We start from the raw sequence: 14,992 nt of genomic DNA, 5'->3' as shown, positions 1-14,992 counted from the left end.
TGAGACCGATGGGGAAGGAGACAGACTGATAAATACAGAGAGGGGGGGGGAGAGCGGCAACGAGACCGCCGGGGAGAGAGACAGACTGATAAATACAGAGAGGGGGGAAGAGAGCAGCAACGAGACCGCCAGGGAGAGAGACAGACTGATAAATACAGAGAGGGGGAGAGCGGCAATGAGACCGCAGGGGAGGGAGACAGACTGATAAATACAGAGAGGGGGAGAGCAGCAACGAGACCGCAGGGGAGGGAGACAGACTGCTAAATACAGAGAGGGGGAGAGCAGCAACGAGACCACCAGGGAGAGAGACGGACTGCTAAATACAGAGAGGGGGATAGCAGCAATGAGACCGCAGGGGAGGGAGACAGACTGCTAAATACAGAGAGGGGGAGAGCAGCAATGAGACCGCCGGGAAGAGAGACAGACTGCTAAATACAGAGAGGGGGGAGAGCGGCAATGAGACCGCCAGGGAGGGAGACAGACTGATAAATACAGAGAGGGGGGAGAGCAGCAATGAGACCGCAGGGGAGGGAGACAGACTGATAAATACAGAGAGGGGGAGAGCAGCAATGAGACCGCAGGGGAGGGAGACAGACTGCTAAATACAGAGATGGGAGAAAGCGGCAACGAGACCGCCGGGGAGGGAGAGAGAGAGAAAGAGGAAAGGAGAGAGCGTTATAGTGAGAGATCCATTGCTGTGATGCTTATCTTGTGATGGAATTAGCCCCAAACATATGAACAGGATCCATAACTAAAGACTTGGCTCATATGTTGGGCCTCACACTAAACTGGTCAACCCAAGTCTTTATGGAGCTGGTCCAAACTGGTCAACCCAAGTCTTTATGGAGCTGGTCCAAACTGGTCAACCCATGTCTTTATGGAGCTGGTCCAAACTGGTCAACCCAAGTCTTTATGGAGCTGGTCCAAACTGGTCAACCCATGTCTTTATGGAACTGGTCCAAACTGGTCAACCCAAGTCTTTATGGAACTGGTCCAGACTGGTCAACCCATGTCTTTATGGAACTGGTCCAAACTGGTCAACCCATGTCCATATGGAACTGGTCCAAACTGGCCAACCCATGTCTTTATGGAACTGGTCCAAACTGGTCAACCCAAGTCTTTATGGAGCTGGTCCAAACTGGTCACCCCATGTCTTTATGGAGCTGGTCCAAACTGGTCACCCCATGTCTTTATGGAGCTGGTCCAAACTGGTCAACCCAAGTCTTTATGGAGCTGGTCCAAACTGGTCACCCCATGTCTTTATGGAGCTGGTCCAAACTGGTCAACCCAAGTCTTTATGGAAGTGGTCCAAACTGGTCACACCAAGTCTTTATGGAGCTGGTCCAAACTGGTCACACCAAGTCTTTATGGAGCTGGTCAAAACTGGTCAACCCATGTCTTTATGGAACTGGTCCAAACTGGTCACACCAAGTCTTTATGGAGCTGGTCCAAACTGGTCAACCCATGTCTTTATGGAGCTGGTCCAAACTGGTCACACCAAGTCTTTATGGAACTGGTCCAAACTGGTCACACCAAGTCTTTATGGAACTGGTCCAAACTGGTCACCCCATGTCTTTATGGAGCTGGTCCAAACTGGTCAACCCATGTCTTTATGGAACTGGTCCAAACTGGTCACACCAAGTCTTTATGGAACTGGTCCAAACTGGTCACCCCATGTCTTTATGGAACTGGTCCAAACTGGTCAACCCAAGTCTTTATGGAACTGGTCCAAACTGGTCAGCCCATGTTTTTATGGAGCTGGTCCAAACTGGTCAACCCACGTCTTTATGGAGCTGGTCCAAACTGGTCAACCCATGTCTTTATGGAACTGGTCCAAACTGGTCACCCCATGTCTTTATGGAGCTGGCTTTATAAATGGGACTGGGGGGAGCACAGTCATGGGGGAACAGAAAAGCGTCTTTACCACAAGGCTGGAAGAGCCCAATTGTCTCCAATGTCTTTGTATGACGGCAGATTCCCGGGACCCTTCACTGGAGACCCCTGAACTCCATCATTTGAAGGGGTTCACATACTTTTGTTCTAGTAGTGTAGGCCTGGGTGCAGGACCCGGGGGAAGCTCTCCGAGGTATAAAATGGCGGTTTGTAGGACACGGAGGACGACGTGGAGGATGGGGAAGGAGCGGGCGGATCCGTGGTCGCACTCGCAGGTATTGTATTTTCTCGCTCCTCTCAGCTGACTTCGCATTCTTCCTCATTAAATATACATCTAAAAAAAAAATGGGAAAGGTCAGATGAGCGGCGGATCGCGCTGTCTCGCAGTAATCTGTATTCCCTCCTTGTAATAACAGAGATCAGTCATTAGAGTTATGTGCCCACTTGGAACGTTATTAACGCCGTCAATGATTCGTATTGCACTTCATTATGCACGCCGCTCCATCGCCGCGGACTGACGGTCCAGACTCCGCGGTCATTAAATGCATGGCAGTCGTCATATGTCACCCTAATGCAGCAGATATTTATCCTTCCCATAATTCCCCCCTTATAGCCGCCCCCTCTCTTCATTTATCCTCGTCTTGTAAGATCTTCTACACTGCGACGGCGTCCCCTCCCCCTACCAATCTGCGCACCTCAATGTACGGCCATGTGCTTATTTATTTTTGTTGTTTATATAGCTCTGACATATACCTGAGCGCTGTACAGAGATGACTGAGCCAATCACATCAGTCTCTGTACAGAGGAGCTTACACTCTAATGTCCCCCTCCCCCACATCACATCAGTCTCTGTACAGAGGAGCTTACACTCTAATGTCCCCTCCCCCACAGTCACATCAGTCTCTGTACAGAGGAGCTTACACTCTAATGTCCCCTCCCCCCCACAGTCACATCAGTCTCTGTACAGAGGAGCTTACACTCTAATGTCCCCCCCCCCCCCCACATCACATCAGTCTCTGTACAGAGGAGCTTACACTCTAATGTCCCCCTCCCCCCACAGTCACATCAGTCTCTGTACAGAGGAGCTTACACTCTAATGTCCCCTCCCCCCCCCACAGTCACATCAGTCTCTGTACAGAGGAGCTTACACTCTAATGTCCCCTCCCCCCACATCACATCAGTCTCTGTACAGAGGAGCTTACACTCTAATGTCCCCTCCCCCCACATCACATCAGTCTCTGTACAGAGGAGCTTACACTCTAATGTCCCCCCCCCCCACACATCACATCAGTCTCTGTACAGAGGAGCTTACACTCTAATGTACCCTCCCCCACAGTCACATCAGTCTCTGTACAGAGGAGCTTACACTCTAATGTCCCCTCCCCCCCCCCCCACAGTCACATCAGTCTCTGTACAGAGGAGCTTACACTCTAATGTCCCCCCCCCCCCACATCACACCAGTCTCTGTACAGAGGAGCTTACACTCTAATGTCCCCTCCCCCCCCCCCACACATCACATCAGTCTCTGTACAGAGGAGCTTACACTCTAATGTCCCCTCCCCCCCACAGTCACATCAGTCTCTGTACAGAGGAGCTTACACTCTAATGTCCCCTCCCCCCACACATCACATCAGTCTCTGTACAGAGGAGCTTACACTCTAATGTCCCTTCCCCCCACAGTCACATCAGTCTCTGTACAGAGGAGCTTACACTCTAATGTCCCCTCCCCCACAGTCACATCAGTCTCTGTACAGAGGAGCTTACACTCTAATGTCCCCTCCCCCACACATCACATCAGTCTCTGTACAGAGGAGCTTACACTCTAATGCCCCCTCCCCCCACAGTCACATCAGTCTCTGTACAGAGGAGCTTACACTCTAATGTCCCCTCCCCCCCACACATCACATCAGTCTCTGTACAGAGGAGCTTACACTCTAATGTCCCCTCCCCCCCACACATCACATCCGTCTCTGTACAGAGGAGCTTACACTCTAATGTCCCCTCCCCCCCACAGTCACATCAGTCTCTGTACAGAGGAGCTTACACTCTAATGTCCCCTCCCCCCCCCACATCACATCAGTCTCTGTACAGAGGAGCTTACACTCTAATGTCCCCTCCCCCCACAGTCACATCAGTCTCTGTACAGAGGAGCTTACACTCTAATGTCCCCTCCCCCCCACATCACATCAGTCTCTGTACAGAGGAGCTTACACTCTAATGTCCCCTCCCCCCCACATCACATCAGTCTCTGTACAGAGGAGCTTACACTCTAATGTCCCCCCCCACATCACATCAGACTCTGTACAGAGGAGCTTACACTCTAATGTCCCCTCCCCCCCCACATCAGTCTCTGTACAGAGGAGCTTACACTCTAATGTCCCCTCCCCCCACAGTCACATCAGTCTCTGTACAGAGGAGCTTACACTCTAATGTCCCCTCTCCCACACATCACATCAATCTCTGTACAGAGGAGCTTACACTCTAATGTCCCCTCCCCCCCCACAGTCACATCAGTCTCTGTACAGAGGAGCTTACACTCTAATGCCCCCTTCCCCCACACATCACATCAGTCTCTGTACAGAGGAGCTTACACTCTAATGTCCCCCCCCCCCACATCACATCAGTCTCTGTACAGAGGAGCTTACACTCTAATGTCCACCCCCCCCCCCCCCCCACATCACATCAGTCTCTGTACAGAGGAGCTTACACTCTAATGTCCCCTCCCCCACATCACATCAGTCTCTGTACAGAGGAGCTTACACTCTAATGTCCCCTCCCCCCACATCACATCAGTCTCTATACAGAGGAGCTTACACTCTAATGTCCCCTCCCCCACAGTCACATCAGTCTCTGTACAGAGGAGCTTACACTCTAATGTCCCCTCCCCCCACAGTCACATCAGTCTCTGTACAGAGGAGCTTACACTCTAATGTCCCCTCCCCCCACATCACATCAGTCTCTATACAGAGGAGCTTACACTCTAATGTCCCCTCCCCCACAGTCACATCAGTCTCTGTACAGAGGAGCTTACACTCTAATGTCCCCTCCCCCCACATCACATCAGTCTCTGTACAGAGGAGCTTACACTCTAATGTCCCCTCCCCCCCCACATCACATCAGTCTCTGTACAGAGGAGCTTACACTCTAATGTCCCCTCCCCCCACATCACATCAGTCTCTGTACAGAGGAGCTTACACTCTAATGTCCCCTCCCCCCACATCACATCAGTCTCTGTACAGAGGAGCTTACACTCTAATGTCCCCTCCCCCCCACATCACATCAGTCTCTGTACAGAGGAGCTTACACTCTAATGTCCCCTCCCCCCACATCACATCAGTCTCTGTACAGAGGAGCTTACACTCTAATGTCCCCTCCCCCCACATCACATCAGTCTCTGTACAGAGGAGCTTACACTCTAATGTCCCCTCCCCCCCCCCCCACATCACATCAGTCTCTGTACAGAGGAGCTTACACTCTAATGTCCCCTCCCCCCCACAGTCACATCAGTCTCTGTACAGAGGAGCTTACACTCTAATGTCCCCTCCCCCCACATCACATCAGTCTCTGTACAGAGGAGCTTACACTCTAATGTCCCCTCCCCCCACATCACATCAGTCTCTGTACAGAGGAGCTTACACTCTAATGTCCCCTCCCCCCCCACATCACATCAGTCTCTGTACAGAGGAGCTTACACTCTAATGTCCCCTCCCCCCACAGTCACATCAGTCTCTGTACAGAGGAGCTTACACTCTAATGTCCCCTCCCCCCACATCACATCAGTCTCTGTACAGAGGAGCTTACACTCTAATGTCCCCTCCCCCCACATCACATCAGTCTCTGTACAGAGGAGCTTACACTCTAATGTCCCCTCCCCCCACATCACATCAGTCTCTGTACAGAGGAGCTTAAACTCTAATGTCCCCTCCCCCCACAGTCACATCAGTCTCTGTACAGAGGAGCTTACACTCTAATGTCCCCTCCCCCCACATCACATCAGTCTCTGTACAGAGGAGCTTACACTCTAATGTCCCCTCCCCCCACATCACATCAGTCTCTGTACAGAGGAGCTTAAACTCTAATGTCCCCTCCCCCCACAGTCACATCAGTCTCTGTACAGAGGAGCTTACACTCTAATGTCCCCTCCCCCCACATCACATCAGTCTCTGTACAGAGGAGCTTACACTCTAATGTCCCCTCCCCCCACATCACATCAGTCTCTGTACAGAGGAGCTTACACTCTAGCTTACATCGCGAGTAGAGGAGAGCCGATCGGCTGCTCTTCTGACAGGGGGGGTTTGTGCAGAAAATAAAAATCTCAGAGGTGATGAAATACCAAAAGAAATCTCTATTTGTGGGAACACAATGTAGTTTGGGTACAGTTCAGCACGACCGCGCAATTGTCATTCAAAGTGCAACAGCGCTGAAAGCTGAACATTGGTCTGGGCGGGAAGGTGTATAAGTGCCCCCCCCGGTATGGAAGGTGTATAAGTGCCCCCCCCGGTATGGAAGGTGTATAAGTGCCCCCCCGGTATGGAAGGTGTATAAGTGCCCCCCCGGTATGGAAGGTGTATAAGTGCCCCCCCCCAGTATGGAAGGTGTATAAGTGCCCCCCCGGTATGGAAGGTTTATAAGTGCCCCCCCCCGGTATGGAAGGTGTATAAGTGCCCCCCCGGTATGGAAGGTTTATAAGTGCCCCCCGGTATGGAAGGTTTATAAGTGCCCCCCGGTATGGAAGGTGTATAAGTGCCCCCCCCGGTATGGAAGGTGTATAAGTGCCCCCCCGGTATGGAAGGTTTATAAGTGCCCCCCGGTATGGAAGGTGTATAAGTGCCCCCCCCCAGTATGGAAGGTGTATAAGTGCCCCCCCCCCGGTATGGAAGGTGTATAAGTGCCCCCCCCCGGTATGGAAGGTGTATAAGTGCCCCCCCCCCGGTATGGAAGGTGTATAAGTGCCCCCCCCCGTATGAAAGGTGTATAAGTGCCCCCCCCCAGTATGGAAGGTGTATAAGTGCCCCCCCGGTATGGAAGGTGTATAAGTGCCCCCCCCCCGTATGGAAGGTGTATAAGTGCCCCCCCCGGTATGGAAGGTGTATAAGTCCCCCCCCCCCCGTATGGAAGGTGTATAAGTGCCCCCCCCCCCCCGTATGGAAGGTGTATAAGTGCCCCCCCGGTATGGAAGGTGTATAAGTGCCCCCCCCCGGTATGGAAGGTGTATAAGTGCCCCCCCCCCCAGTATGGAAGGTGTATAAGTGCCCCCCCGGTATGGAAGGTGTATAAGTGCCCCCCCCGGTATGGAAGGTGTATAAGTGCCCCCCCCCGGTATGGAAGGTGTATAAGTGCCCCCCCCGGGATGGAAGGTGTATAAGTGCCCCCCCCGGTATGGAAGGGGTTAATATTGAGCTGCATTTATTTGTGTCCATCTTCTTTTCTATTGGCTCCGGAGTTCTGCTTTAAGGTCTTTTGCTTTTGGCCTGTGAAGGTTTCTCAGGTTATAAATATTCCCGCAGATCTCGATTCCTTCCAGGCCCGCCCCCGGAGTACGGTGTACGTGCGCGAGGGACAGGGGATGGTGCTGCTGTGCGGCCCGCCGCCTCATTCTGGAGGTAAGTCGCCCTCTAGGGGGGAAGGGATAGAACTTCCGTTAGTTGGGGGAGAGATTTCTCCTTCACTTCCTGTTACAGTGACAACAAAGGGGGGGGGGGGGGATTCTCCCCAACGGGGACAACATTTTCTAACCCTTTGTATTTAATCTAATGTTAGTGTTTTGGGCTGAAGTTTAATTTTATGATTCAAACTGCCATTTCAGGAAAATCTGCATTTATTTTCCCAGCAGAAATACGATGAAGGTTTGGTTGGCCTGTGCAGAATTATTTGGGTGGTTGGTATTTGCCGAAAAATGCATTAAAAAAAAAAGTTTAGGGGTGCATTAAAAAAGAAAAAAGTTTAGGGGTGCATTTAAAAAAAAGAAAAAAGTTTAGGGGTGCATTAAAAAAAGTTTAGGGGTACATTAAAAAAAGAAAAAAGTTTAGGGGTGCATTAAAAAAAGAAAAAAGTTTAGGGGTGCATTTAAAAAAAATAAAAAAGTTTAGGGGTGCATTTTAAAAAAATAAAAAAGTTTAGGGGTGCATTAAAAAAATAAAAAAGTTTAGGGGTGCATTAAAAAAATAAAAAAGTTTAGGGGTGCATTAAAAAAATAAAAAAGTTTAGGGGTGCATTTAAAAAATAAAAAAGTTTAGGGGTGCATTTAAAAAATAAAAAAGTTTAGGGGTGCATTAAAAAAAAAAGAAAAAAGTTTAGGGGTGCATTTTTAAACAGAAAAAGTTTAGGGGTGCATTTAAAAAAAAGAAAAAAGTTTAGGGGTGCATTAAAAAAAAGAAAAAAGTTTAGGGGTGCATTTAAAAAAAAGGAAAATTTAGGGGTGCATTAAAAAAAGTTTAGGGGTGCATTGAAAGAAAAGTTTAGGGTGCATTAAAAAAAAAGTTTGGGGCTGCATTAAAAAAAAAGTTTAGGGGTGCATTTAAAAAAATTTAAATAAAGTTTAGTAATTCTCCCAGTGAAATGTACATCAGTTCTGAGGGACTCGGGTGAAAATGAATGTTATCGGGTTATTTTCTGTGCTGGTCGAATGTTTTATCAGGGATTTAAAATGAAAAATATCAAATTTGGCCTCTAGATGGCGTTAATTATAATAGCGTATCACTTAGCACCACCTAGTGGCCAAATACGGTACTTTTCATTTGAAATCAATTCAAAACAAGAAAGTCAGGCTACTTATCCAAGAAATTTGGGGTCAAAAAGATAAAATGTAACAATGTGCAAAGTTCAGTGTCCAATCAGAGTCCTTCTTGCGTGGCTCGGCTTCCTATAGAGTGAAATCTGGTTGGTTGGATCGGATAAGTTGGGGTAGGTTGGCATCCTTCCACATGTTGCTGATTTGGGTTCTCTCTCTCTGTGGCCCCCCAGAGCTGGTCTACGCCTGGATCTTTAACGAGTACCCGCCCTTCGTGCAGCAAGACAACCGCAGGTTCGTGTCCCAGGTCACCGGAAACCTCTACATCGCCAAAGTGGAGCCCTCCGATGCCGGAAATTATACCTGCGTTGTGACCAATACCGTGACCAACACGCGGGAGCATGGGCCCAGCACGCCGCTTACCCTGCGCACCGACGGTGAGTGAGTGAGAGCGCCCCCTGGTGTCAGGGGGAGGGACTTCTCAAATCTCATCCAGTATAAGACACGCCTTCATTTTCCTCTATGTGTTCTGAAAAGAAAATGTGTTTAGAATAATAATAATAATAATCAATAATTATGATATTGACACAAACAGAAATATAATGCACTCCACGGGATGAACTGAACGGGTCTTTTTCCAACCAAACCAACTATGGCCCAGATTCACAGCGGAGATACGCCGTCGTATCTCTCAGAGTATCTATGCGGCGGATTCATAGAATCAGTTACGCATAGATATCCATAAGATCCGACAGGTGTAATTGTTTTACACTGTCGGATCTTAGGATGCAGTACCGCGGCCGCCGCTGGGGGGAGTTTGCGTCATAAACCAGCGTTGGGTATGCAAATTAGGAGTTACGGCGATCCCTGGCGGTTTTTCGCGTTCGCTACGTCGCCGCTAGTCTAGTTTCCCGTCGCAAAGTTAGTGGTCGTTTTAGGTGCCCTAACTTTAGTCTGCAAACGTATTGCTGTCTAAAGTATGGCCGTCGTTCCCGCGTCGAAATTTTAAAATGAACGCCGTTTGCGTAACACGTCCGGGAATACGGAAGTACGCTACGCGCGTCGCCGTTCGAAAAAATGACGTCACGGCGCGCAAAGCACGACGGGATTTGCGAAACGGAGCATGCGCAGTAGGTCCGGCTCGGGAGCGCGCCTAAATTAAATGGCACGCGCCCATTTTAATTGGCCCGCCTTGCGCCGGAGGCCGCAGGCGTAGTTTTCATCGCAAGTGCTTTGTGAATGAGGCACTTGCGATGAAAACTTGCGGCGGTGTAACGTATCTACGATACGTTACGCCGCCGCGATTCTACGTGAATCTGGCCCTATATAACTATGTATAATATCAACACTACTACTAATAATAATACTGCTGTAGTACTAACAATAATAGTAACAAAAATGCTCTACTAATCATAAAAAGAAGAAGAATGCTCTACTACTACTACTACTAATAATAACAATAATAATAATAATAATAATAAAGATACCGCTACCTCTACTACTAATGATAATAATATTAATTAATTTTGTTTCATTACTTTGTCCCCATTTAGCCCACTGTTTCATTTAAAGTCCCAAATTCCCTTCGTTGCAATTTTCTGCATATGGGATGGAGATAATAGTATGGATGTAATCTCATTTAAAGTCCCAAACACCTTCGGGTGGTCCCCCCCTTTTTTCTTAACTCTGAGCAAAAAGACATTGATATTTCTTCGAGAGCCCCCTAATAATCCCTTTGAGGGCCCCCTGATCATCCCAACAGGATCTTCTGCTATCAGTGAAGCACATTAGGAGAATGTCTTCAGGGATCGATCGATCGATCGCCTAACCAAGTCTTCTCATTTCTTCCGTACAAAGTCCATACAATCCACCCCCCTCCATCTACTCACTGTCTTCCCTCATCACCCAGGTATCATGGGGGAGTACGAGCCGAAAATCGAGGTCCATTTTCCAGAGTCTGTGTCGGCAGCCAAGGGATCCACCGTGAAATTAGAATGTTTTGCATTGGGCAAGTAAGTATTTCTCCGATCAGATCCCTGTCCCTGTATTATAATCACGGGGGAAATGTGTGTGGGGGGATACGGGGGGATTAACGTCAAAACCAATGACAAACTTGCGACGTAATGTCGCGCAATGCACGGCGGGAAAATTTGAGACGGAGCATGCGCAGTACGTTCGGCGCGGGAACGCGTCTAATTTAAATGATCCACGCCCCCTACATGGATCATTTGAATTAGGCGGGCTTGCGCCGGTGGACTTTACGATACGCCGCCGCAAGTTTACAGGCAAGTGCTTTGTGAATCAAGCACTTGCCCGTAAAACTTGCGGCGGTGTAACGTAAAGGAGATATGTTACGCCGCCGCAGTTCTACGAGAATCTGACTCTAAAAATATAACAATAATAAAAAAACTACTGACACCGGTGACGGAACTACCAGGGTCACAAAGGTCCCCCCCTTTGATACCAGGCCCTGACGTTCCGCCACTGGGCTTGGAGGCAGGGGTCCCAGCCGGGGGTCGAGGGGGCCCTTCATTGTTTTTTGCACCGGGGGCCCTGAAGGTTCTAGTTACCCCACTGACCTGTTATGATCTATTGAGTTTATTTTTATTGCAGTCCAGTACCCACCATCACCTGGAGGAGGGCAGACGGAAAAAGCATATCTCGGAAAGTAAGGCGGCACCGATCCAGCGGGGTATTGGAGATCCCCAACTTCCAGCAAGAAGACGCCGGCCCCTACGAATGCGTTGCCGAGAATACGCGTGGGAAGAACATGGTGCGAGGGCAGCTCACATATTTTGGTATGATTAGGACATGATGGTAGAAATTGGTTACTGTAATGCGAACATTTACTAGTTCTGCACTGTAGTCACTAAAAACTTCTTAATATGTAAAGAAAAACGTTTTTCTAAAGTTTGGATAGTGTAGGGAGGAAATTGAACCCTTGCAATTGTTTCATTGCTGCCAGGGTCCCCATTGGAGAGATTCACCCTCTCAATTTGTCCTGGTGACCTGGTGAGAAAGAAAGAAGTTTCCCCCACTTCCTGCTGAATCTCCTGGACAGGAAGTGAGGGTAACTCTCTCTAACGGAACATACAAAAATGTATAAACAGAGGTTTTTAATTCTTCCCTCCCCTATGGAGAGCTAAGAAAAATTAGGAAGTGAACATCAGGAAATGGAGGAGACAGCGGGGGAGCGGAAGAGACATCAGAAAGCAAAAAAGACAGCAGTGAGATGAAGGAGACATCGGGGAAGGAGATCTTAGGGAGTGGAAGAGAAATTGGGTGATGGAGGAGATATCAGGAAAGACGAGAAGACATCGGTAGGATGGAGGAGACATCAGGGATGGAGGAGGCATTGGGTGTTGGAGGAGGCATTGGGTGTTGGAGGAGGCATTGGGTGATGGAGGAGGCATTGGGTGATGGAGGAGGCATTGGGAGGCATTGGGTGATGGAGGAGGCATTGGGTTATGGAGGAGACATTGGGTGTTGGAGGAGACATCGGGTGATGGAGGAGACATCGGGTGATGGAGGAGACATCGGGTGATGGAGGAGACATCGGGTGATGGAGGAGACATTAGGGATGGAGGAGACATCAGGGATGGAGGAGACATCGGGTGATGGAGGAGACATCAGGGATGGAGGAGGCATTGGGTGATGGAGGAGACATTGGTAGGATGGAGGAGACCTCAGGGATGGAGGATACATTGGATGATAGAGGAGACATTGGGTGATGGAGGAGACATTGGGTGATGGAGGAGACATTGGGTGATAGAGGAGACATTGGGTGATGGAGGAGGCATTGGGTGATGGAGGAGACATTGGGTGTTGGAGAAGACATTGGGTAATGGAGGAGACCTCATGTAATGGAGGAGACATTGGGTGAGGGAGGAGACATTGGGTGATGGAGGAGACATTGGGTGTTGGTGGAGACATTGGGTGATGGAGGAAACATTGGGTGTTGGTGGAGACATTGGGTGATGGAGGAAACATTGGGTGTTGGAGAAGACATTGGGTAATGGAGGAGACATTGGGTGATGGAGGAGACATTGGGTGATGGAGGAGACATTGGGTGATGGAGGAGACATTGGGTGATGGAGGAGGCATTGGGTGATGGAGGAGGCACTGGGGGAACAGAGAAGACATCGGGGATGGAGGAGACATCAGGGATAGAGGAGGCATTGGGTGATGGAGGAGGAATTAGGTGATGGGGGAGACATTGGGAATGGAAGAGACATTGAGGGGATAGAGCCGACAATGAGGAAATGTAGGAGACATCGGGGGGAAGAGACATTGGAGGAGTGGAGAAAACATTGGTGGGATGGAGGAAAAATTGGGGGAGCAGAGAAGACCTCAGTGGGACAGAGGAGAGACGGGGTTAGTGGAGGAGACACTTGGGCAAAGAAGAACATTGTGGGAGAAGAAAAGACATTGGTGGGATGGAGGAGATACCAGGGAGGGCAGGAATCTTTGTGGAAGGAATTGGTGGGATGGAGGAGATACCAGGGAGGGCGGGAATCTTTGCGGAAGGAATTGGTGGGATGGAGGAGATACCAGGGAGGGCGGGAATCTTTGCGGAAGGAATTGGTGGGAAGGAGGAGATACCAGGGAGGGCGGGAATCTTTGCGGAAGGAATTGGTGGGAAGGAGGAGATACCAGGGAGGGCGGGAATCTTTGCGGAAGGAATTGGTGGGATGGAGGAGATACCAGGGAGGGCGGGAATCTTTGCGGAAGGAATTGGTGGGATGGAGGAGATACCAGGGAGGGCGGGAATCTTTGCGGAAGGAATTGGTGGGATGGAGGAGATACCAGGGAGGGCGGGAATCTTTGCGGAAGGAATTGGTGGGATGGAGGAGATACCAGGGAGGGCGGGAATCTTTGCGGAAGGAATTGTTGGGATGGAGGAGATACCAGGGAGGGCGGGAATCTTTGCGGAAGGAATTGGTGGGAAGGAGGAGATACCAGGGAGGGCGGGAATCTTTGTGGAAGGAATTGGTGGGATGGAGGAGATACCAGGGAGGGCGGGAATCTTTGTGGAAGGAATTGGTGGGATGGAGGAGATACCAGGGAGGGCGGGAATCTTTGTGGAAGGAATTGGTGGGAAGGAGGAGATACCAGGGAGGGCGGGAATCTTTGTGGAAGGAATTGGTGGGATGGAGGAGATACCAGGGAGGGCGGGAATCTTTGCGGAAGGAATTGGTGGGAAGGAGGAGATACCAGGGAGGGCGGGAATCTTTGCGGAAGGAATTGGTGGGAAGGAGGAGATACCAGGGAGGGCGGGAATCTTTGCGGAAGGAATTGGTGGGATGGAGGAGATACCAGGGAGGGCGGGAATCTTTGCGGAAGGAATTGGTGGGATGGAGGAGATACCAGGGAGGGCGGGAATCTTTGTGGAAGGAATTGGTGGGATGGAGGAGATACCAGGGAGGGCGGGAATCTTTGTGGAAGGAATTGGTGGGATGGAGGAGATACCAGGGAGGGCGGGAATCTTTGCGGAAGGAATTGGTGGGAAGGAGGAGATACCAGGGAGGGCGGGAATCTTTGCGGAAGGAATTGGTGGGAAGGAGGAGATACCAGGGAGGGCGGGAATCTTTGCGGAAGGAATTGGTGGGATGGAGGAGATACCAGGGAGGGCGGGAATCTTTGCGGAAGGAATTGTTGGGATGGAGGAGATACCAGGGAGGGCGGGAATCTTTGCGGAAGGAATTGGTGGGATGGAGGAGATACCAGGGAGGGCGGGAATCTTTGTGGAAGGAATTGGTGGGAAGGAGGAGATACCAGGGAGGGCGGGAATCTTTGCGGAAGGAATTGGTGGGATGGAGGAGATACCAGGGAGGGCGGGAATCTTTGTGGAAGGAATTGGTGGGATGGAGGAGATACCAGGGAGGGCGGGAATCTTTGTGGAAGGAATTGGTGGGATGGAGGAGATACCAGGGAGGGCGGGAATCTTTGCGGAAGGAATTGGTGGGAAGGAGGAGATACCAGGGAGGGCGGGAATCTTTGCGGAAGGAATTGGTGGGAAGGAGGAGATACCAGGGAGGGCGGGAATCTTTGCGGAAGGAATTGGTGGGAAGGAGGAGATACCAGGGAGGGCGGGAATCTTTGTGGAAGGAATTGGTGGGATGGAGGAGATACCAGGGAGGGCGGGAATCTTTGTGGAAGGAATTGGTGGGATGGAGGAGATACCAGGGAGGGCGGGAATCTTTGCGGAAGGAATTGGTGGGAAGGAGGAGATACCAGGGAGGGCGGGAATCTTTGTGGAAGGAATTGGTGGGATGGAGGAGATACCAGGGAGGGCGGGAATCTTTGCGGACGGAATTGGTGGGATGGAGGAGATACCAGGGAGGGCGGGAATCTTTGCGGAAGGAATTG

General features: G+C 50.2%; 1 protein-coding gene across 3 annotated transcripts in view; it reads left to right on the top strand.

Moving 5' to 3' along the window:
• The window catches only part of CNTN4 (contactin 4), a 221,745-nt gene that overhangs the window by 163,068 nt on the left and 43,685 nt on the right, over positions 1-14,992 (top strand). For all 3 annotated transcript variants that reach the window (XM_040358652.1, XM_040358653.1, XM_040358651.1), the window contains exons 5-8: positions 7,401-7,496; positions 8,857-9,060; positions 10,533-10,635; positions 11,237-11,421. In XM_040358652.1, coding sequence (XP_040214586.1) covers positions 7,401-7,496; positions 8,857-9,060; positions 10,533-10,635; positions 11,237-11,421 — 588 coding nt within the window. The remainder of the gene's footprint in view (positions 1-7,400; positions 7,497-8,856; positions 9,061-10,532; positions 10,636-11,236; positions 11,422-14,992) is intronic.

The sequence above is a fragment of the Rana temporaria genome, chromosome 7 (genome assembly GCF_905171775.1).
Source record: "Rana temporaria chromosome 7, aRanTem1.1, whole genome shotgun sequence".
NCBI lineage: Eukaryota > Metazoa > Chordata > Amphibia > Anura > Ranidae > Rana > Rana temporaria.
The sequence above is the reverse complement of the archived record's forward strand: the minus strand, read 5'-3'. Positions and strand labels throughout refer to the sequence as shown.